At 36.4% G+C, this 24,728-nt stretch overlaps 1 protein-coding gene across 5 annotated transcripts in view; it reads right to left on the bottom strand.

Moving 5' to 3' along the window:
- Positions 1-24,728, bottom strand: part of SYNJ1 (synaptojanin 1) — a 65,502-nt gene that overhangs the window by 7,883 nt on the left and 32,891 nt on the right. For 2 of the 5 annotated variants that reach the window (XM_082043125.1, XM_082043126.1), the window contains exons 13-28: positions 24,133-24,324; positions 23,908-23,992; positions 22,558-22,698; positions 21,986-22,178; positions 20,581-20,739; positions 18,386-18,542; positions 17,915-18,032; positions 17,582-17,797; positions 16,683-16,761; positions 15,051-15,213; positions 12,801-13,007; positions 11,695-11,823; positions 5,946-5,993; positions 4,217-4,255; positions 4,050-4,120; positions 417-525 (exon numbers count right to left, since the gene is read on the bottom strand). In XM_082043125.1, the coding sequence (XP_081899251.1) occupies positions 417-525; positions 4,050-4,120; positions 4,217-4,255; positions 5,946-5,993; positions 11,695-11,823; positions 12,801-13,007; positions 15,051-15,213; positions 16,683-16,761; positions 17,582-17,797; positions 17,915-18,032; positions 18,386-18,542; positions 20,581-20,739; positions 21,986-22,178; positions 22,558-22,698; positions 23,908-23,992; positions 24,133-24,324 (2,106 nt within the window). The remainder of the gene's footprint in view (positions 1-416; positions 526-4,049; positions 4,121-4,216; positions 4,256-5,945; positions 5,994-11,694; positions 11,824-12,800; positions 13,008-15,050; positions 15,214-16,682; positions 16,762-17,581; positions 17,798-17,914; positions 18,033-18,385; positions 18,543-20,580; positions 20,740-21,985; positions 22,179-22,557; positions 22,699-23,907; positions 23,993-24,132; positions 24,325-24,728) is intronic. The other 3 variants (XM_082043127.1, XM_082043128.1, XM_082043129.1) reach the window with 3 other exon arrangements.

Here is a 24,728-nt window from a genome sequence, read left to right as displayed (position 1 = left end):
ATTTTGATATTAATGCAATTTTAAAAACACTTTAAGTCTAGGAAGTGGCTTTGAAAGTCAAACATAAACACTATTCCAAATATTATGATTACAGAGAAACCACTCCACAGAATGACCAACACCTATGACAGGACACACCAATGTGCCCAGACCAGAACACAGCAATCCAATCAAAGTTTCTGATGGCATGAAATCTGTGGGTCTAGAGCTCCTCTGACTGCTGCCTTTTATCTGATGAGGGTTTACAATACTTGTGAATAATCAACACTAACATAAACTGCCAAATGTTACTACATTAGAGAATCCTAATTTCTAAAGAAAAAAGAGACATCTGTTGAAAACAAAGCACTCAAACCAGAGACAGCACCTCTTGACTGAATAGTAACTTAAATATTTAACTTCTAAAGTAAACTTACCCCTTGGTGGTTCAGCTGGTTTGGTTTGAGTTTCAGGGGCTGGTCTTCCCCCAGAAGGACGGACATGGCTTTGTGGTGCACTAATAACTCCAGCTCGAGGTGGAACAGTCTGACAGAATAATTGGTAAAAAGAAATTATTTTAGCTCTACTTTGGATCTGTAGTCATCTACTGTTAAATGATTCAAGATGATTAGGATTCTGTGAAAAATACATTATTTCATAACAGTTGCTGAGCTAATTTTTTAATGCACATAAAAAAGCAAAGATATATTCTCATAACATTATGAGGGTTCAATTCAAAGTAAAGAATTTTTACAACAGTTTTCAACTTTATATAAATATTTACCTGTGCGGCAATATTTGAAATACTTATTATTTTATTGCTCCTAGTATGGCTATTTTACCTAAATCTGCAAATTGTTGTAAGCAACAAAAACAACAACTACTTTATTTGGAGATCTCATAAGGACACAAGGACAACCTACTGTCAATGCAGACTGTAGACACCATCTACCTTTTTAGGCTATAGTTAGAGCCTGCCATTTGCAAATAGCAGCTACAGTCAATTTTATGTAGTGAAAGTCCAAGATATGCATATAAGACCATGGTTAGTTCTTTTCTCTGAAACTTCTCTTTGCTAACTATAAGGCACTTACTCTTGTTCCTCAGCAAACAGTATTAATGAAACATACATTCTGCCTCATCTGTAGGCTTGAGTCTTCCCACACTTGTTGGAATAGAAGTTAATATGCTGGGAATGGAATTGCTCTCAAAACAACAAAATAAAAAACTCAACATCAGTATTTAAAGAGAAATAGGAAATTATTCCAGATTACAACTGAAGCTGAATGAATTACACCACCACATTGGAAAGATTAATGTAAAGTATTTGGAAAAAAGTTGCTAGATTTCGGGGAAAAAAAAGAAAAGGAAAAAAAGAAAAAATGTAATCATGAGGCAAGATAGTTTGTAAGATTTGTTTCTTCTAGAATTTTGTGTACTTGGTATATTCTGACAAAATGTATGTTCTTGAAATGGTTTTCAGAGCAAACCCCATGACACAACTCTATACACAAGCATGACTGAAGAACAAGCAAAGAAACTTTACCACTACAAAACACGTATCCTCCTTGATCCCACTTTTACTAGATGTATGTACTTTAATTCAAATGCTTTGCATAAAACTTGATTCATTATACTTGTCTGAGTCCATTTAACAACGGGAAGGGGAAGGGAAGGAGGAAGGGGAAGGGAGCAGTGACACTTTGGTGACTGTCCCTGGTCCTGAAATCAGTGACATGAAACGCTGCCCAAGAAACGACCTGAGGAAAAGGAAAGCAGCAGGGAAGGGATCCCAACAGGGTAGAGCTAAGTCTTGAAAAGCCAAGCAGATCTTAGGTGACGTTTTTTTCAAGACCTTCTATTATATTTGCTTGGTTGGTTTATTGTGTTGTTGGGGTTTTGTTGTCGTTGTTTTGGTTTTTTTTAAGGAAAATCTTATCATCTGCAAAAGAAGACATGCAGTCAGCTTTGTCTTGTCAAATTATGCTGGCGCTGCAGTACTGGTGTCCTTTCTGGAAATGGGTAAGCAGCTCCAACTGCAGTCCAGCCTGGGTGTTGAGAAGTGCACCACAAGAGAACAGCACTACTTTTTCTGTGTCTTGTTCAAATGAACAAAAATTCTTGCACTTTTGCCAGTTCCAAGATACTGGTGGAGTCTCTTCTGTATGCCAGGGTTTTTTTTATTAAATTATTTGATATAGAAATGGCAAATCCTGTGCTGGCTCCAGATTAACAACAATATCAACAACAAAAAGTGGGCCATGTAGTGATATATTAATACATTATTTCCTCTGTATACTACATTTTCTTTACCCAGATTTTTAGAAGAGGACATTTTACATTTCTGGGAAAATAACATAAAAGTGCAAAGATCAAGTACTGTTCACTGTGAGATTCAGTCTCTTTAAAAAAAATGAATCAGCAGAAAGTGATTCAGTGGTGGCTTTCAGTGGTTTCAATACTGTACAAGAGTTCTATAGAAATGGCAATAGCAGGAAGGTAAAACTTTTTTAAACTCTACAAGAACTCTGGTATCTCTGCACTGCTGGCAGCATTCTTTTGTTTCTTGCTCATTTAAAAGGTGGAAAAGGAACTCTACAACCATTTATAAATTTATACAGATTTAATTTAAACTCTTGTGGTTAGCTGCACAGCTCCAAGTCTGACAACATTCAAGAAGCAATTGGACAACGTCCTCAGACACACGGTATGAACTGTGGGGTTGTCATATGCCGGAACAGGAGTTGGACTCAACGATCCTTGTGGGTCCCTTCCAACTCAGGACATTCTATGATTCTATGATCTTTAACAGCTTCTTCACACATTCTCTCTTTCTCTCATTCACAAAAACTGGTCTAACCCTTTACCTGGAAGAAAGATACAGCATTAAAGAAGAGGTGTGGTATTTGTTCATAGGTCAAAAAACTCATTGGTATCTATCCCACTGACATTTATGCAAGCAGAATGCTTTTCACCCTTACCAAAAACTCCTATCTGTGCTCTCCACCCTGTCAGTGTCTTTGTGAACATTATCCCAATGAGATGAGTGAAATGCCTTAGAGATGGAAAACAAAGTTCTCTAATGACCAAGAAACTAATAAGAAAGAGACAACTTTTGCTGATTTTTAGTCTGAAAAATGTCTAGGTATAAAGAGGTATGATCTAAGTTAAAGAGACTGGAACTCACACAAAGGGCACAAAGTAAGCACAAATACTGTGGTTGATGTAGACGTAGAAAGAAAAGTCCTTCATGCTGCTGCAAAAATTCCCTCTGAAATACGCTGCAAAGTCTAAAGAATTATCAACAAACAATACCATTTCTTAGTAATTCTTTAAGATGACCTATAGATATTAAAACACTTTCTCCTTCCCTAACACAAGGCTCCTACTTGGTGCTGTTAAGAGAAATAACATAGATGTCTTCCATCTCTTGATTTCTTGCTTGTAGTGAAGCATCCAAGTGCCCACGAATCCTTCATTCAATTCCTTCATTTCAATTCCACAAATAAAGAATGAAATGCAGAACTAATGTTTATTGAATGTTTTGTTGAAATAGTTGAATGTTTCACTTTTACATTAAGAACCTTATCAAAATTAATTTTTAAAACAAGGTACAGAATTCCATTACACATCAAGTAATCAGCAATATATCAGTTGCCTATATAATACATTAACTGCCTGTAACCAATTAACTGCCACCAGGATATACATTTCAGCACAGAAGATAATACATTTTATCATACAAATCAGGAACATACAATGCAAAGAATAACTTCACCCTTCACAGTTATTTGAAAGTGGACAGAAAATACAGAAAATACTATATAATTTGGGAGCCTATGAAGTGATTGCGTAGAGTGCAAAACAATAAAGTCATGTCCAGTATATATATTCTGAAGTATTTTTAGTCAACAGACAAGAATTGCTGGGGGAATTAACTCATATGAGCCATAAAATGACTAGTTAATTTTGCAGTTTTCTTACATCTGTTATGACTTACAAAACCCCACTGCCAGTGTAATAAACTGCTGAAACTTAAGAGAAGAATGATTTTAAGACAAAACACCTACCGGTCTGGTTGTACCATATCCAGCAGTTCCTGCGCTTGACATTCCAGTTGAAGGTGGAGGCTGATTACGAACTGGAACAGATATCAGAGATTGCTGACTTAGAACTTATTTCAAAATGAACTTCTTTCTGTATTATAATTAGTACAAAGCATCTATATCTGTATTACCTAAGTTATCTTTTCTTTGTGTTCCAGGACTTTTTGGTGCTTTGAAGCATGGAAAAAAAATTAGATTATCTTTGTTAGATAAGCTAGAAATGGGTATTATACAGCACTGGAACATTATCACTAATGGAAATGGGAGCAAAAAGACATTAGTGATTTAAGTTTTTACATATTAAAGTCTAACCATCAGCTATGCTGTTACTCTAGCACACGCTTATCCCATGGCACACGTGAAGCAATTTGACCCTTTGAATTACAAATTAAGTCAAATCACCTCCTATTTGTTGTAAGCTAAAGACGCCCACTTGTACAGGCACCCTGTGTTCTCAGTCGTGCTAGAAGCAGTTGTTTTCTTTTGTAGTATATTCTGCAGATATTCTAACAGCAGTCTTTAAAACAAAGAGAGCTTATGTAACATGCTGATTCAAAAGTCATGCGATCAGAAGAGTACATCTAATCATACATGGTTCAGCAAGCTACAGGGTCTACACCAAAGTTCTTGAACCTACTGTCTTTGTTTATGGGATAAATATATTACAGCACCAACCTCAACACTTACATGCTGATGCTAACAACAACCTTGTATGCAACATTCAAGTTGTGAAGTGCAAGATATGAAAAAATTACCTTTACCTCAGAAAAGTGCACAATTTCTAACAGGCAAAGAAGTTTACGATTCTGGCTTGTGTTTCTGTTGCCTGTTTCCCAGGAAGGTAAAATCACCATGTCAGTTACAGTAACTGGAAGGAATATTCTGTGGTACATAAGACACTTAGTTTATCAAATTGACTTCCAGTTTTCAGACAACCCTGCTTTCTTAGAACCTGTTAGAATGGGCTTCTGGGTACAGTTCTCAGTATTGCAACTTGTACCCTGAGCAACCTGGCACTAGTTTATCCTACTTTGAGCAGGGCGTTGGACTAGATAACCACCAGAGAACCCTTCCAACCTGACCTATTCTATGCATATTGTGATTTTGCCAATTTAGAAAAATGAACCAGCAATACAGCAAAAATTAATTGTAATATACAGGAGGACACTTTGATTTTAGCTATATTAGAACTTTCACTGCTATACCTATATTTGCTGCACAGGGTGCCATTCCTGAGGGAACATGAAGAAACCCCAAAACATAACTCCACTGGCATGGCTAGAACAGGACCCATTCAGCACTACATGTGTATATTCCAACTAGAATAGTGCAAGAGAGATGCTCCTCATAAATGTACATCACATACACTTAGGCACCAGAATGAAAATACATACACTGTATTTTGTACATACATCTCTCAAGGAAGCGATACAAACATTAAATTATAGGCTAAATTATTTAAATGGAGTTTTTTCTCCCCAAAACATATGAACATATGTAGTTCTTTATGGAAAAATTAGGCTTCCTAGTTTCTTGATTTAGTTGCAGGCATAGTATTTACTCTAGCAATCAGTCAGCTACAGCTTCTTCTTCTGAGTCAGGCTCCAAAGTGTTGTTCTTGATTAGTGCAGTCTAATTTTCACTTCATTTTTCATAAAGGAAGACTGCCTTCTATAACAATTCACACCATGGCTGAAAAGCAGCAAGCAACTTGCCTGTCTGAAAACTGTTAAAGAAAAGAAAATAAACCCTACACAATAAATACCTTCATGAAACCACCTTTAGTATCACAAGTGCAACAATATTACTTGGGTATTAAATTAGAAATCTGTTTCTAGAATACAAAAATTGTTATGTTACCTTCTACTTCTCTCCTAGCTACCCCAGGACTGGGAGGAGCTCCAAGACCTTTTCAGAGAAAGAAGAGAAGCTGTACATTGCATAAGAAAAGCAGTAGATTGAGAAAGTAAAAACCAGAAAGAACACTGCCACAAGACAGTTTGACATAACTTAAAAATGGCCTAGCTAGATTGTAGTTACTTGTAGGAGATAACTGTTCGCAGCAGCATGGGGAAACCAGACTGATATGAATTAAGCATCAGCAAGTACAATCATGTCTAGAAACATGCTAATATTTCTATTTTACATTACAGTTGAAAGAGAATTTCACTTCTTCAGTATTCACTCTCCACAAACTTATAAATTCAGAATGATATTAAATGTCAGTCTTGAAACTCTTCTAAAGCAGAGCACATACCTATGCTCAAACACTTGAAAATAAACCTGTACATCAGTTATACCCTGCAACATTAAGTCTGTTTCCTGTAATTCAGGAGCATAGTGTGTTTCTGCCAAGACTACGCATGAATAAGCAAGTTTGTGGATCTAATAAGTTTCCTATTTTATACAATGTAATGTTTTCTACAGAACTGTATAATTAAGTTCTCTCCAAGCAGCACTCTGTATGTGGCAAAGCTGTATTCAACTGGTGCACGGTAGGTGTTACAGTTCAGATCGAGAGAATGAAGATTTTCAGTCATGCATAACCATGCTGAATTATTCTATTGCTGCTATATGATCAAGTATATACGGCATCCGTAAAACTGTACGGTAAAAACACGGCAGGAAATAGATAACACTAGAGGGTATGCAAAGGAGAAATCTGTAAGGCATGCGCATAGGAATAACTAACAGTAATATCTGGCAACTCTGGAGTGGCTCAAGTACAGAGGAAAGAAAGGGAGCCAGTGTTCAAGAATCCTACCTTAAAAGCAACTTTTGCCTTAGCGATGACACAGCCTCATGCTTTCTCATCATGTGCCAATGTGTGGTATCTGCTCAGGAGCTCTCTATGATCTGGAAAGAGTGCTGTGAATTTTGTCAGATACGGGTGGAGGTGTCACTCAGAGTAGGAAGAGTGAAGGCTGCAGATGAGGCTGGTATGCGACTATCTCCAGAGATGTCAAATCTCTGGTTTTGCTGAACATCTGGTTCAAAGATGTTAAATACCTGCATATGTTATATATTCTGGGTGAGTTCCAGGCTCTGCCAATTAACCTTAGATTTCCATCACAAAAGCTTCTGACAGTGAACTTCTCTGAGAGAGAAACAGCGCTGAGGAGGGATGAACAGAGATTGCTTGTAAAAAGGGGCACAGGAGGAGAGTGCTGTCTGGGAACGTTTCATTGCCTTCAGGCACTAGCCCTGAAACCCAGAGGGACCCTGGGGCTAAAAGTGGAAACCCACAGGCTACAAGAAGCCTACCTGCTAACTGGGGGAAAATAAAGGGAGGTGAAGAGTAGCTCAAAAGAGTACAGGATACTCCTCTGAACCCTCTGTGGTTACAGAGTCATAAAGCTAACTGTGCATCTCAGAGTATTAATGGAAATGGACAGAATAAAACCTCTCCAAGGGCAGGGAACCAGCCTCTTCATTTCACAGATCTTCTGCACTTTCCCCTCCCAAAGCTCAACTCAGCCTGTATTTTGGACAGGTATTTTCAGGCTGCTCCTGTTAAGCAAGTCCTGGTTTATGCAAGATTGATTAATGAAATCAACTCCTTTCAGGAGAAGGAAGGCAGAGAACCTCTTTGCCCATAGCATATAGACGTGTTCCTATGTTGGGGTACCATGTCGGGGGGCACGGACTTCTGGTGCATGAGGTTTTGCAAATTTAAAAATGTTCATTATGTAGAAGAGAAACAGCATAAAGGTCAAAGACCACAAATTTCACTTACTAATAATATTCTTCAGAGATAAAGCAAAATTATGGTGCTGTGATAATACTATCACAGTGGACATTATAGGAAGATTTTCATCTTCAGGACACTGAAAAATGTACATCTTAACTTGAAACAAATTTTTTTGGGTATCATTTTAAACTGTTACTGTAGTCTGCATATAGCTTGAAATCTCTATTGCAGTTTGAAACAGTGCTTTGCAAGTAAAGATTTCACATACTTGTTTTAAATAGTATTTTAAAGAAAGGGGTTGGATTTATACAGAAACAACCTGTAACTTATGCCCTGACACATTTTAGACAGAACTGCATGTTTTGCAAAGACTACATTTACACACTAGCTTAATGGAAAATAAAGCAACCCCACCTTCTCATAAAGTAAAGCGTGCATTTGTGTGCACATGTGTGTGTGTGCGCGTATACATAGATAAAAAATCCAGGCCATTTGCCTACATTTGAACAATGCATTTACTGCTTTAGCATTAAGGCTTCTTGTTCCCTCCATTATTGAACATTCCTTCTTCAGTAAGAAAAGTGCTCTTCCCCATATTTTTTAAAAACAAACAAACAAAACCCCAACCAAAAAAAACCCCAAACACCATCAAAAAAAGCCTTTTCAAAATGACTGCTATATCCTAATGCACCCAAACCTGAACTCTGTTTTGTAAAAAAACGAAGAAAAATAAAAGCTGCAGGGCAAAAATAAAGATGTTGGGTGGTTCTTGCAAGGGTAAGTTTAATGCGTGACCATGAATATCAGTGTATACTACTAATAAGTACATGCTGCTTGGTGCATGTATTGTCATAGCTTAACTTACTTGCATTTCTTTAAATGTCAACTTTATTTCTTTATTTTCTAGGTTTATTTATTTATTTGGAGGATAATCACAATGAAAATAAAACAAATTTTACCCAAATTATTGCATATACTGAAATTACTGTGCATTCTCTCAATCTTAATGCCATTTTAACAGTTTAAACCAATGATAAGATACAACTGTATACCTTTCCTGCATTAATCAGGAAAAGTCTAATGTTATTAAAGGAAAAAAAGAAATACAAAACAAAAGTTATCTTTTAACTTCAAGTAATCAAATATCAGCCTCTATAATTTTTAATGTTCTGCAAGAATCTACTCTGTAATGTATTAAAAAAAATTCCTGGGTAAACAGAGTGCAACATTTTAATTTTTAACTATAAAAAATTGAGAGCATGTAAAATCCTCAGTGGAAATCTTCCATACCTCCATATCCATATCTACACTTTGCAAACCCCTGCAATGTGTACATAGCCTTGTTTCCTTGAATTCTGAGTTACTTCTGATATAAAATATGACCAAATTCTAAAAAAAGCTTTGGATGCCCAAATCCTGTTCCCATCTTCAAAGCATACTGAGCCATTAGAAGAGATGCTATGGGCACTGAAGGAAGTGAAGCACTCAGAAAATAGGTTAAAACACACGGGGAAAAAAAAAAAGCGTAACATTTAAAATGTACAACATTTTAAAGACATGATCAATGTCACTTTGCTACAGAAGTCTAAACCCAAAGTTGAATACACTTTAACAGTACACAGGGATATTTTCATGGGGCTTTCGGAGCTTTCACTCTAGGTAAGTGAACCAGATGCCATTTCCCCAAGTGTAGTGACACACTATGACACTTATACTGCTTCCAGTCCTGTGCTAGCTTACTCAGAGCTGAGCTCAGGTAACGCTGAAAAGCAAAACATTGTGACTTATAAATGTATGCCATGAGTGGAAAATGAAGAGGGTAGAAAATATACTACCGTCTCTTTTAAAAGATTGCATAAAAAGCAAGTTTTATGCAAGCTACAATTCTTCATGGAAAGCTATGTTGGGAAAGGGTAAAAAAAAGGTGACTGCTCTTGGCGCAATTGAGAGAGACTAGGCAAACAGGATTGTATCAGTGCACATAAAACTACCTAGGACTGAAGTAGTACAATTAATTAAATCTTACATATGTTGTGTGTTATGTATAAACTGGCTGTTTTCTAAAACTTCAGCATTTTAACTAATGTTCAAAATATTATGCCTTTGGCATAATAACCTCCTACCCTCAACTGTATCTAAGAGCCTTGCACATCTCCAGCCAACAAAAGAATGTTATAAGTTAGTTGATATTTATATACTGTGTAAAATAGTTTACTTATTTTCTGAGATTGCTCAAAACTTCTGAATTATTTTCTCAAAAAACCCTTCTTTCCTACCAACTCAGTAGCAACATCTGAAAAGCTATTAAGAAAGTATTTCAGAGCCACTAACTATTCTCTACTCCATCCCATGTATTAATGAGCTGATTTAAGTCCAAGCAGGACAGCTCAATGATGAAGTGTGTGACAAAGAAGGACAAGGATTAGTTTCATGTAGAAGCACTTTTGAGAATGTGTGAGTCATTATTACATGCAAACCCAGATCAAGCTGGTAAAAAACAAAACTAGCCTGAAGGGTTGATAAGGCCATCAGCATTATCAAAAGGGACGGAATTAGGGGAGAATTATTTTGGAATTTTGTTATTTTGCAAAGACCTGCAGCTCTCGAGTGCCTTGAAAGTAACTGAATAAATTATTTTGCTAAGTTTGTGTTTCTGAATTACATGCTGCTTCCAGGAACTATGGAGGATGTTTCATGTCTCTAGGAAGGCCTTAGAAACACATTTCAGACTTGGAAACAGAAAATAAACTACCTATATGTTAGTGTTCAGCTTAGAGACAAATACAGCTCAGTCATTTGGAGCTCTCTGTTAACTGGTCATCATCCAGGGGAAACAGGGCCAGACCAGCAGTAATGACAATTTGAACAATTAATTAATGGATAATGACTGCAAGTAGCTACAATCACAATCCATTGTACAATGCTCCTTGTCATGGACTGTGAGGAAAAAACTCCCCTAAACTAAAGACAAGTTTCTGCTTTCACAGAAATGCTAGCTGGGTGTATTTTGACCAGGACAAAGTAGTAAAACCCTGGACCTATCTGATTATAATGTACCAACATCTGGAGAAATATTTTTTCACTAAAAAGTCAAATGTAATTCAGAAGAGAAAACAAACCCCGAGAAAGGAATGACATTGATCTTTAAGAATTACTGATTTTTATACCTTTGAATGTCATTGTATTAAGTATTGTCACAACAGACCAACATAGTAGTTTTGCTATGTAGTCATTCATATTGAAAACAATTAAAATAATTACCTCCAAATTCTTTTCTAGCAGGTGCAGGACTCCTACCGCCTTACAGTATTTAAGAAATGAATGCAGCAATAATGAAAAATATCAGTACAGTAAGAGGGAAGAAAAAGAATGAGAAAGTTAAAAATGACAAGGGTCAGTTTGTTAGTAACTATGTTGCCCATATGCTTCTGAACATCCAGTTTCTTAGTGCTCAATTGCTTACATTCTCAGATGATCCAGATGAACTCTACATTAAAATCTCAGACATGACAAAATGCACACATACTGATGCAAAAATTAAAGGAATATAAATCAATGAATGTACAAGATTATTTACCTTTCATTTAAAACATGAAGATGCTATAAAAATGAAAATGTTGAGTAAACACTGCTGTGGGAAGCCCACATATTTAAACTGTGAAAATAAGTTTATAAAGATTTTAAAACTTATTCACTAAGCAAAGACCATAATATTTAAATGGTACGGAAAAATGTTGTTATTTCCCATGCTGTTATTGCTATTAAATGCATCAACTAAACATTTTACTGAAAAACTGGTATGTTCCATTGAGACCCAAACCAACATATAAGGTGTACTTTGGGCATGGAACTTCAAAGTTTAGCTCACAGACCTGAAACAAAATATTCCTGACCTCCTGATGTACATCACCACATTACCTGATGGTGGAGGTGGCCTCTGTGGTGGAGCAGGGCGTGCAGGAGGAGCAACGGGACGAGGTGGTGGAGGACGCTTAGGCTCCAGGCTCTGAGAAGACTCTTTCTGCTGCGTACTGTGCTGAGGTTCAGCTGGAGAATAATGACAGAAAACAATGAAAAAATTAAACACTTGTATATTCTAATCACACAAAAGCTTTTCTAATAGCAAGTTATTTTTACAGAGATGACAGTCAGTCCCCAGCCCTGGAAAAAATGATACAGAAATTTTTGCAAGAGGGAAAACAAGATTAACAAATTCCTGGTGAAAACAAACAGATTTCCTAAACCAAGATTTTTGTCTCATATGCTCTAATCAGTATATGCTTTTCTTAAAACCTGCAGGTTCCAAATTTTGATTTTGATGCTAATCTATTAATTAAGTGCTCTGTAAAAAAAAGCATTACAAGGGGAATTCTGAAGGCATTTTATCAGTCTTTATAAAGTTACTCCAAATTACATTGACATAAACTGTTCTAGAAGCCATTCCAAACACCGTAATTCTGAATGTACACTTTTTCACTAAAGTTGCGTTTAAACAGAAGCCTTCATATTATACACTCCATTTACAAATCTGCTGATTACCATTTACATAGTAGAGCTGAGAGAAGCATTAATTGAAATGGGCTGTATTTGAAAAGTATGGCTAAAGTGAACTGGGATTATACTGACACATTGCAACAGAATCCTTGAACAGAGGTTTCAAGCTAATCAACACAGAAAGCGTATTAATCGCATAGTTTTTTGAGATGTCTCTTTCATGATGAAATACTAAAGAACTAGAGCAAGTTATGCAGTTTGCAGCACCATAGATCAGTGGACAGTGTATTAAATATGACTCAGGAAACAAAGCTCTTCCACTGCCCGTTAGGAAAACCAAGACACAAAGAATGAGGTGATTTACCCAAGGCCACTTATGCATAAAATGCTAGACAATGACAAGAATAGCTTTCTATATTCTTCTAAAGGCTCTATTAAAAATCACATATAAGGTAGCACTCTACCAGTGGGCCATGCGGCTGCCAGATTGTATAGTAGTAATAGAGGCAGTTGAGCAATGTAATACACACTGTGTGTGGAAACAGGTGGTCCCGGGGTTTTTGTTGGTGCTCGGCTCGGTCTCACTGGTAGTGTAGGTCCATCTGACAGCGTAGGGGATTGACAGGGACTGGAACGTGGTGAAGAGCTCGGGGAGGTTCCAAGACCAGAGCCTGAAGTTGGCTGTAGATGCTGAGGAAGGATTTCTTCTACTTCAGCACTATAGTCATCGATGTCTCCTAAATAATAAACCCCACCCCCACAAAAGAAAAAGCATGTCAAATAAAGAGAAGAACAGTTATTTTACAGTTATTTTTAAAAGTGGGGAAATTATGAACTGATTCTGGGCATAGGATTTCCTGCAAAAAGCCCTCAAGTTCCAAGGAATTAGCTCAACAACGCAAGTATGATTCTTGCACCATAAAATTACACATGAAGAATGCATGTGTATTGAAACCAGTTGAACACACTCCAAATGCACAATATATATTATAGATCTATATTATAGGTAATTATAATAGTGTGGCAAGTGTAATGTTGCTTAATCTAAGAAACAATTACCTTTACAAAGAAGACCTTTGCAAAAATGATGTCCTTGGTTTGCAAAAGATGGCAAGCTTAATTTATTGTTCAGAAGGCTAAGCAGGGGATTTCAAGATATCTGCTATTTGTAATACCTTCTGTTTCAAAAGGTGATGATGTCTAAAAAAAAGGTTCAACATGGACATGTCTTTGAAAAGTAAACTGTCAATTTAGAATATTTTGATGTTGATGTTCAAAATGCCTAAACCAGACAGTTAGCCAATCACACTCCAGTAAGTCCACAATAACCTTTCTTCCATAACTTGTAGGCTTCACTCTCTTCAGGTGTGTGAATGACACACAATGCTCTACTGAAGTTCCAGCTCAGCAGTAACAGAGTAACCAGGCTACTAATTCGACATTAGCTCTTGAGCTAAGAGTCTTGTAGGATTTGAGATGTCACATTTCAAGAGAAACACACAATTTCACATACGACTATTAATAAAATTGACCAATCATGCAAGCACCTAAACTGGTAAAGTCCCATTTCCTACCTGCACTGGAAAACAGATAAAGTATTTCGTGACACCGAGACCAACACAAATTCCAACTTTTCATACAGGTTTTCCCTATCTGTACCCTTACCAAAACATATCTTCCTTTATGAAATGCCCGTACAAAAGCCCCTTAGTCTACTCTTTCCAGAATATATAACTGCCATCTCTTTTCTTGAAACTTTTGCAATGTTACGTTTGCCACTAAGGAGCTTTGATAGAAATTCAAAGCAAATGAGCTACTCAAACTTAAAATAAATAATTACAGACACAATGACTACATCTAGAAAGTACACCTCTTCAAGAAATTACAAAAAAAGGCCCTGTAAAATACATACAGGAATGCAATACAGAGGAAGTGTCAGCAGGTAAGGTGTGAGACATCTATTTTGCTGCTGTTCGAAAAACATGTTTTACTTGCCAAGGATGTAAGAGAATGTCTTTTAAAGTAGAGAGGGAGTGAAGCAGACCTTTCATTAAATTAATTAATAGTTTAAAATACAAGCTGTGACAAAGTACATAGATTAGAAACATGCAAGTAAAGAAAAGCAGAAATGCAGAGGCACAATTGCTGCAACAGTGATATTCAGGAACTTGAGGATTTCACTTAGAAAGGTATGACACAAAAATATATAGAAACCTTTCAGGGAAAAACCAAATCCAACAAAAAACAGAGAACTTGAAAACAGCAACTCATCAGTGCCAAAGATCAGCCTGTTTCAAGGAGCAATGGAGGCTGAAGGTTTCCTTGCCCAACTCACATTTGCCTGCCAGTCAAAGACTCAACAGGTGTCTTCTGGGGGCTGGTAAGCATATCGATGCTTAGCATGGGATCTCATTAGACCTATTAATCTATTATGTGTATTGGCAAAACAATAATTGCTTTGCATTCTGAAGCTGTGTATATCCTGCTTACAGGCAGTCTCCAGGAACAGTAGAAGTTGCCTGAATGAAGTGACCCTGAGAGGGGTGGTCACAGGATGAAGTGTGAAGAATAAATAAAATGTCAGCAAATTAGTAAAACCTAGAGATACAGCATGAACTGACACTGCTCAGCAAGTTGTCAAGGTACTCTTGGAAATAATGTGCTTTCTAATTTATCTGTTTTAGATGGGCATAAACTTGTTAAATAGAAGTATTGTACATGCATTAAATTATTTAGGACTGTAAGCATTTCAAAACAAGGAATACTTTATTTCAACAAACCTTCCATATCATAGTCTGCAGTAACCTCAGCATCTTCACAAAGCAAAGTGGAGCTTGTTGATGAAGGCAGCCCAATATTAATCTTCTCTAGATTCATTTCTTCTTCCAAAGTTCTGATCCAATCTGGATTTTTCAAGCTTATGTTTATAATCCTTCCTAGTAGCTGAATTGCCAAAAAGGTATGCAAAAACCAGAAATTGTTAATAGTAGGAACATTAAAATTCAGCATTCTAGATTTAAAAAGTGGGAAAAAAAATACTGAAAATATCACAAATAAGGTTATCAGAATTTCTGGGACTAAACAATGATTGTAACAAGTCAAAAAATAATTATCCTTTTCATTTTGTTGGGGTAAGTAAGTATGTTTAGGTAGTTTAAACTGTTAATTACAACAACAGTTTTCTAAAAAAAGCTAACAACTTGTTTCATAACCGTATTAATGAATTATTTTTAGAGACTGATAAAACAGCAGGCCTTCATTCTGCAAACTGACACATGACACTGAGCCCCCTCCTGCATGGACTGTCAGCAAAACTCTCAGCAGATGCAAGGACCCAACTGCAAACATCACATTACAGAATCCAAGTCTTAGCAACAACACAGATCAGTAAGAAGTTGAACATGAAAATTAAAATTTTTATAAAGATTAAATAGTGGCCCTACAGAAGTCAATTAGAGCTGAAATGTTGACAATTTAAGTGATTGCAGTACAGGAGTGCCGAATTTAAAATAATTGCAGGCTATAAATATGATAAACTGGTTCATACTACAAACTCAAGGTTAAAACTCAGCTTTTTAAATCACTACAAAAGTATATATTAAAAATCCCTCATTTGATGAAAAAGCCCCTCAATATAGGATCTTCATTTCTCTAACAGCCCATTCCTTCTAAAAATAAATTAAGTTTGGTACTTCTCTCAAATGGCTTTTGATAATCAACATAATGCTACGTGGCTATCAAAAGTGAAAGAAAGAAAAGAAAAAAGAAAGGAAAAGAAAGGAAAAGAAAGAAAGGAAAGAAGGAAAGGAAAGGAAAGGAAAGGAAAGGAAAGGAAAGGAAAGGAAAGGAAAGGAAAGGAAAGGAAAGGAAAGGAAAGGAAAGGAAAGGAAAGGAAAGGAAAGGAAAGGAAAGGAAAGGAAAGGAAAGAGAAAAGAAAGGAAAAAGAAAGGAAAAAAAAGAAAAAGAAAAGAAAAAGAAAGAGAAGGGAAGGAAAGGGAAAGGAAAGAAAAAAAGAAAAAAAGAAAGAAGAGAAGAGAAGAGAGGAGAAGAGAAGGAGAAGAGAAGGAGAAGAGAAGGAGAAGAGAAGGAGAAGAGAAGGAGAAGAGAAGGAGAAGAGAAGGAGAAGAGAAGGAGAAGAGAAGGAGAGGAGAAGGAGAGGAGAAGGAGAGGAGAAGGAGAGGAGAAGGAGAGGAGAGGAAAAGGAAAAGGAAAAGGAAAAGGAAAAGGAAAAGGAAAAGGAAAAGGAAAAGGAAAAGGAAAAGGAAAAGGAAAAGGAGATGCAATTGCCTAGTATGGAACTTGAAGAACTTTTAAGAATTAGAAACAAACAAACAAACAAGAATCCACCCAAGTATTCTTTAAAAAGTTGGATTTCCCCTTGCTATACATGAGTTCAGTAATTTTTACATTACCTCAGTACCATTCAAATTCATAACATTCAAAGCAGAGCTTCCTTCCAGAAATGTTACCCACATCTTGTCTTCCACGAATCTGCAAAGCCCATTGGAAAAATTAAAATAATTTAATCTACCTACTAACTTTTGAAGCCTCTTACTTAAAGGTTTTTCAATGTTTCACTTGACGGAAAAGAATAACTTTAAGATTGCTAAAATATATATAATTGGGTAACAAGCTTTAACTTAATGTATCCTTGCAACAACAACAACAAAAAAGCAAAAGTGAACCAGGTTAATATCAGACACCAAAAGCACTGTCCTCTTAAAAATTATGTGACTACAGTTACATATTCAATATTAATTGTGTGGCTACAGGTTAGGTATTTGTATTGAGTGTTCCACGATACATCACGCTATGGACTTGGGGCTATGCTGCTAGTCTTCTGAAAACAAAAACAAAACCAAAACACACACACAAAACCAACAACAACCAAACTAAAACAAGCCCCCCAGACCCCAAACAAAATACCACAACACTTATAGTACAATTCACAGCTCAGTGAAAATGCAACATTCACAGGGATCCTCTCATCTTCAGTTCATTTAAAAATACTAACCTAATTTTAAAATACAAATTTTGTATAAAATTACATAAGTGACAAATTTTAAGTGTGACTGGTTTCTGAGAAAGTCAGTAGGATACTCTATCTCCAAAACAAAGAGTATCTGGGAAAATTAAGTCTGAAAACAGAGTCACATACGGGTATGTAAGACTAATTTTCATTAAAGTTGAAGTCTAAATGTTAAAAATGAGGCAGATCATAACTGAAATGCCCGCTAAGAAAGTAACTTTATCCAGGAAATAGGTGGGAACAATGAAAAAGAATAGAGATTAAAAAAAAAGTGCTTTTAACCTTATCAGTATAACTTCGCCATAGCTTGCAAATTTTTGAAGAAGTTCATCAATCAAGTAATCATCAAAATAGTTTTCTTCTGCTGAAGAACTTCTGATGGAGACCATTATAGTACCATCAGGTGGTCCTTGCATTGCAATCACCTCCTTATAAACTTTTTGTCTCTCTTCTGCTTCGATTTCAAATATGTCGATGTCAATCAATGCAACCACAGGCCTTGGAAAAAAAATACATGAGAAAAACCTGTAAGCAGAGTATCTGAGCAACAAAATATACAGCATGAATACTAAATTTTCCATGCTTAGGAAGTAATGTATAAAATAAAACTGAAACCTGTGATCAGATGTCTTCAGCTCTGCCCTTCCGTAGTGCAACAAAGTACCAGGATTCCATGTATAAGGGACATTAGTGTCATCATGAAAACTAGCATTTAGAAGATCCAGGTCTTCAGCTACATTCAGTATTAATGAAAACAAAAGGGGAAAAAAAAGGGATTGCAGGAATATGCTTTACAAATTAAGCTATTTGTAAAAAGATCAAAAAGAAAGTACATCAAAACCAAGTGTTTTACAGAAAAAAATAAACAGAAGTTCCTCTTGAATTACAGAAATATCAGTAACTGGTATCTAAATCTTTATCCTCCTGTTCAGCCTCACTGTATTTACTGCAAATGCTATTACAAGTTTTCTGTCTTAGGCACAGTCAGGGACAGAAGCTCTGAATCACTGGCACTGTGAATGTAACTACATGGATTCTATAAGCCAGTTAAAAGAATATTTTAAACAATTAAGGAACCAGTCAAACCTGATCGATCAAAAGGCCATTTTCTTCTTCTCCAAAGAATACGGTCCGTCCATGCTGGTGTGCGACATTTTTCACTGGTGTCATAGTCATCAGAAAATAGATCATATTTGTATGTAGGAGCAAAATTTATTTTGCCTTCCAAAAATCCCCTAAAAATCTGTAAGAAACAAAGCACTTATGTGTCATGCCAGAAGACAGAAACAGATGGGTAACAGCTTGAAACTAATCAGAATTCTCTTTTCTAACAGTGAAAACCTGTATACACATCTCAAAAAAAAGAAGTTAATTTGAAAATATGAATCCTTCTCCCAAATTATATCTGCTGAAAACATGCTGCATTTGTCACTAAGACTAAATAGTGACCCAGACCTATCACCATTAAACAGAAGTATGTCAACATTTCTATCTTTAAACCCAGGCTCATGAGCAACCTACTGTTCCTCCAATGTTGTTCAGAACTTGAGGTCACCCAGAACACAGATGCTGTCTACAGCATTTTAATTAGTTGATCAGCTGCTCATGTGTCAGCAAACATTGGAATTTAAGGTTTATATTTTATGTACCTTTCTGAACATGCAAAACGTTCCCCCAGGTTGACACAAGATGCCCCAACAATAAACCGGAGATAAGGAGGAAAACAAAAAGTCTTTAATACATTCAATATTTCAATATGAACTGAAAGATTGGAGAGCTAATATCACCATTTCTTCTCAAGTGAATAGGAAAAAAAGAATAAAAAGAGATATGTGAAATTATGTGTCAAGGTATTGTATTTAGAGATACAGTCAGCTGAAAGGAATCAAAGAGTCCATTAGGTACTTTGCAACATAAACAGTTACAGCCAGCTGACACAACACTCTGGAAGGCCAGGAGATTTACTCACTCCTGAAGTGTTTAAACTAGACATAAGCTAAAACCCTTTAGTTAACCAGCTCCGGTCTTGAGTTTAATCTTGCATGGTCAGTTTTACTTCACATCAGAGATCTGTAAAATATAAATCTAACTTAGATCTTATGGTCTGCATCAGGTTAGCCTGCTTTTCTTGTTGGAAATAAAAATTGGAATCCAATCAACTTAAAAATCAATATCAGAAGATCAGTATGGGAAGATCCATAACTTCTGAGTCAATTTATTAATTTCTTTGCCAGCTGACTCCCTCTGCTGCCCTGCCAGCCACTTCCAAATACTGGAATGTTAGCCCAACAGTGCAATGCTATTCTTGTCCCAGCCAGGAGACTATTTTAAGTCTTCTTCATATTCCAGTAGTTTCCATAGATCTTCCCAGTTTCATAACTACTGGAAGTGTCCCCAAGACCCCTACACCTCTCTTGTTTCGGTTGAATTGACAGGCAATCATGCTGTCTGCCCATTTGAACATATATTGCTTTTTCTCGAGGAACAGGGCTATACAAAAAAAAAAATAAAATTATCAAGTGTTTTTCCTCCTGTTCTGGCACACAAGACAGCAGCACAAATGGAAGAGAACTCTAACTCAGAAAAAAACACTGCTTATGATCAAAGTGCTGGCAAGCAACCAAAACTAACAACAGAGGATTGTCTCTCATTTTACCATCTACAGCATTCCCACGTAAAGCTGGAAAGACATATTACTTTCACACAGAATTTGATTCGTTACAAATTTAATTGCTATGTGCTGCCTCTCAAGAAACCCTAAAAATCTAAAATATGGAGCCTTCTCCATACTTTGTTATTCCACGCTCTTTTCCTTTGTTAAGTAAAAAGACTACATTTTGGACTACTCCTTTTTCCAACAGAATGACAGTAACAGCATTAGACCTTTTACTGCAGCAATTTAAAGTAAACAGTAACATCACCAAAAGTACTTGGATAAATATTTTTTTAAATAGTTGCACCTGATAAAAAGAAAACCATTATAATTAGTAAATTGCAACACAAAGTTCTAAAAAGGTTATAGAGTTCCTTTTTTTTTCAGGAGAGAAAAGAAAAACCTCACTCCTACAACTAGCGGCTGTATTTGTATCACAGCCTCTTTAGGCCAGTTATTATGAATAAGTTACTAAATGTTGCTGTGTCCCACCCTTCCATACCAGTACCTGGACAAAAGCAATAAGTAAAATATGCTGGGGATATAGATTTACAGAAGCACCACAAAAATTGCTAAAGCAAAAAAGAAAAATAAAGTATTCTTAAGTGCAGTAACATTTGTAAGATACCTGTCCAGAATTCTTCTGATTGATAAGCTGGTCTCCTGCTATAAGGGGATCCCAGTTCTGTTGTCGTATTAGGTCCTTAACCTCCTCATTTGGAATATCTATCCGATAATTAAAGTCACCACACCAAAAGATATAGTCATGGGAAAAGAGCATCCTTCCCTGTAAAACAAAAGCACACAATGAAGTTAAAAACAACCGAGTGACCAATTTACTAGTTCCAGGTGCAGAAGTTCAGTTTTTGGCTGTAAAATATGCATCAATACTAGCAGATGAGCTGTTAGTATTTAGTGTTTATATGGTTAGAACAACATGGCCAACTGTATGGTATTCACACATATAGAATATGAAAGAAGTAACATTTATTTTGTAGTTTGCATTTCTAAACAAACATGAATCATCTGAATTAGATTCTAAAATTCTTCATCTTTCTAATCCTGTTTTAGAAGCCTGCTCTAAGATGACGACTGCTACCTGTGTCATAAAGAGGTTAGAAAGAAGAACAAAACACTACCCTAGGATCTTGTGGCACAATATCCCGACAAACTGAAAATTGCTTTATTATTCAGATTTAATTGAAGACTCTTCAGTTACATACAATTTTCATGGCTAGGGAGAGACAGAAGGGCTCTATTAGTTTAAACAAAGCCTAGGGTTTAAAGTGAGAACTTTCACTTCCTTCTTTGTTTTGATTTTTCCATTGCCCTTAAGTAAATCAAAGCAGATACACTGGTAGATTAAAACAGCAGCATTCGAGAAACTGTTTCTAGGGACCATAAGAATACAGTACTTTCAAGAAAAAGTGAAACTTGACCATGGGGTCAAATTCAGAAATCAAAAAACTCTGTAAAATAAGATGTCAGACTCCTGCAGAGTGCCATAGAAAAGAACAAAGGACAGTTTGACTACAAAATTTAAGACAGGTTTAAGTCTCAAGGAAGCGTCTTGTTGCAGTGATAAAACTATCAAGTATTTACTTGGTGTTTGGTAATCCTTTATGAGGATATGGTACAGAACTGTACAATCCAACATGACAAAAATGAGTAAGCAGTAAGTTAAAATTAGTTAGAAAAAAATCTTTCTTGTGTACTGAAAATAGTGCTATTTCCCATGGAAAGTCAGAAATCTATAAGGTCTGTTTTCTATGCTAAATCCTTGATGCAAGTGAGTTCATGTTTCACCCTTCTCTATCAGTCATTGTAATGGAAAGGTCTATTCTTTCTGCAGTCTTCTATCTTAATAAAAATTGTGGGAACTTAATTATCTCTGAGATCTCCAGCCCAACGAAATTCGATTTCTACAGGAATCTGGGGAGAGGAAAATAATAAACAGAGCTCTTGGATGACACTGCTGCAGTTCAAGGGGTGTAACTTCTCATTCTTTATGAAATTTTAACATTGTTGCTTACCATTGGAAAACTGAGCTTGCGAGCTATCTCTACGAAGTCTTCATTTCTCTCTTTAACTTGTGATTGCCCTGCAGCAAAATGGCTGCAGACAAAGCAAAGACTTGATGTATGAAACAACATCCGAATTGCTACTGCACCTTTATTACCAGTGGCTCCTCCCATGCCGGTCTTTACAGTGTCAACAGCAACATCCCTAAAAGAGTTAACAACTATTAAACCTTTAAATACAATGGCACAGAAGTTAATAGATGTAAGTATGTCTGAGTATGACATTATGTTGGTAAGAGAACATTTTCACACTGTCCTTTTAGCAGTAAGGCCACTGGGCTATTTTTAAAATGTGCCAGCAGCTATTGAGCAGGTAACAATATAACACTTCAGCTTTTCAAGCTTTCATGGCAACTGATGTGGCATTGAAAAACTAAGATAAAAGAATTTAAGCAACTAGCTCCCCAGAAGATGGAACAGCTCTTTTAGAGCCCCATATGCTTCTTAGTACACTTGTGTGTTCGCTTGCAACACAAAGCAAATTGAAGGTGACCCAACTTGGGCACAGCTGTGTGTTCACTGACCTGATAAAAGGAGCGTGCTGGGGCCTGATGAACACAAAAAGGCAGACGCCCACCAACTGCTCAGAAGCCAGCAGCACATACTTGTAATCTCTTGATATGGTCTTCTGCAGTTCAGCAGCCCAGAGTTTCTGATTGGTTGTGCTAGCAGCAAGATTAAAAATGCCAGTTTTAACATAAATCAAACCAAGCAGGTATCTAAACTGTACATCCAGTTAAATAAACTTCATACAAGAACCTTAACCAAGCCTTGACGTAGTAAGCCAAAGCCAAGTTTTGAATGGTGCTCAAATGCCTCTTAGCAGAGACACAGGCTATAGACTGTCATGACATCATCATTTCAAATTCAGCCTCATAAAATGCTGCCTCACTTTTGTCAACACCACAGACAATCTTAGGAGTCAAAGCTCTCTTTCCTGCATTTCTGAGGCTGGACTACAGGAGCAAAACCTAAGATTTTTTCTAGGGACTTAGTTCCAAGCCTGGAGCTCAGTCAATACTGGAAAACAGAGATGACCATGGTCTCTGATCAAGAAGAAACTTCCTTGGAGACCTAACAGATTATGGTTTTCAGAGCTAGCACATATAAATGAAAAATATCAAACCTGGAAATGGTGTTAACTCGATATAGTATGAAATCAGGGGATGACAAACTCCCACTTTGTCCTCAAGACAAAAGCCTGTGCAAAGGCTAACAGTGCTACAGGCTTTAGATGCTTTTTCTCAATGAGATGAAGCTTTCTGAACACCAGAAAACATGCAAAACAGGCAGACTAAACAATGGACAAAGTGTACACGATGCTAAGACTACACATAAAGCCTTCATCACTGGTATCACCCAGCACTTGAATATGGAATGACAGTGCAAACTGACAGTATGGAAGGAAGCCTTGCTTTATACAGACCAAAATCTGATGCAAGACACTATATAAAGGCGTAGCAACAATACACGCTTTTGGAAGAAATTTCACAGGACTTGGTGTTCCCAGCAGTAGGAAGGCAGAGACACTACAGAACACTATAAGCATTGAAGGTAAATTCCTTCAAAGTGTTAAATGAAGGAAAAAGTGGAGGGTCTGCTGAAGGTGTAATCCAAAATATGGTCAAGTGATGCCTGTTGGGATCCTTTATATTACATTATACATGATCTTAAGTGATCGCAGCATTGCTAGGAAAGCTGAGATGAAGTCTGCAGTCCTGGCACAGAAATCATCTGAGAGAACTGAATACAGCCAAAAATTAATCCAGACCAATCCCAACCATTACAAAACAGGAGAAAAAAATGTAAATAACGTTTTACTCAAAAGATGTGATGATCAGCTGAACTAGTACTGTATAGATTGTATCACCTACCTGGCATTCACAATGTTTCCTGCATTTAACTCCACCATTTCTTCAAATCCAATAGCAAATATGTCTACGGCCTTGCTTTTGCGATCTGCATTTAAATATTAAAAAAGCTGTTTGTCATTTATAATCAACTTAAGAACTAAGACCTCATATATCTATTTTAATGTTTACGAGCTAATTATGAAAATCAGATTTTTCAAGAAAAAATTGAAAGAATACAAATCCTACCTTGGAATTCATGGACACCAGCTAATTTGGGTGCATCTAGAAGCCAGTCAGTGAGGGTCTGATTTCTAAAAGCAATACTTCGAAACTGCTTCCCCCCGTTGACGTTCCATGTCCCAACGCAGACTCTAATTTTTTTCGGTTTTGCATACTTATAAAAGTTTTCACACATACTCTTTAGCACTTTTACAGATGCTGAAAAAAACATTTTAAAAGACATCATTTCTATATAGAATTTTCCTTCAGAAAACTTGGCAATGAGATCTTTCCCTTTAAAAAGTGGCAACAAATCCATGCACAGACATATAGAAAGTTAAACTGTGAAAGCAAGATGAATGCAGCTTTTCACGAGGGAAAGTATATTTGCAGACATATTACTTGTCTTGATAGGATACTGACTTAATAAAAGACAGTAGTAATTTGTTCAAAGTAATATATATATATATATATATATATATATATATATAAATAAATAAATAAATAAAAGAATTGTGATATCTATGTTTTCTAAATATCTGTCATTCTTTCAGCCTATCTGCAATTCTCCATGCACACCATTATTTTTCATATATAGCAACACATGTATCTACCTCATTTTC

The sequence above is a fragment of the Streptopelia decaocto genome (genome assembly GCF_964273445.1).
Source record: "Streptopelia decaocto genome assembly, chromosome: 1".
Classification (NCBI taxonomy): Eukaryota; Metazoa; Chordata; class Aves; order Columbiformes; family Columbidae; genus Streptopelia; species Streptopelia decaocto.
This window is presented reverse-complemented; position numbering and strand designations above follow the sequence as displayed.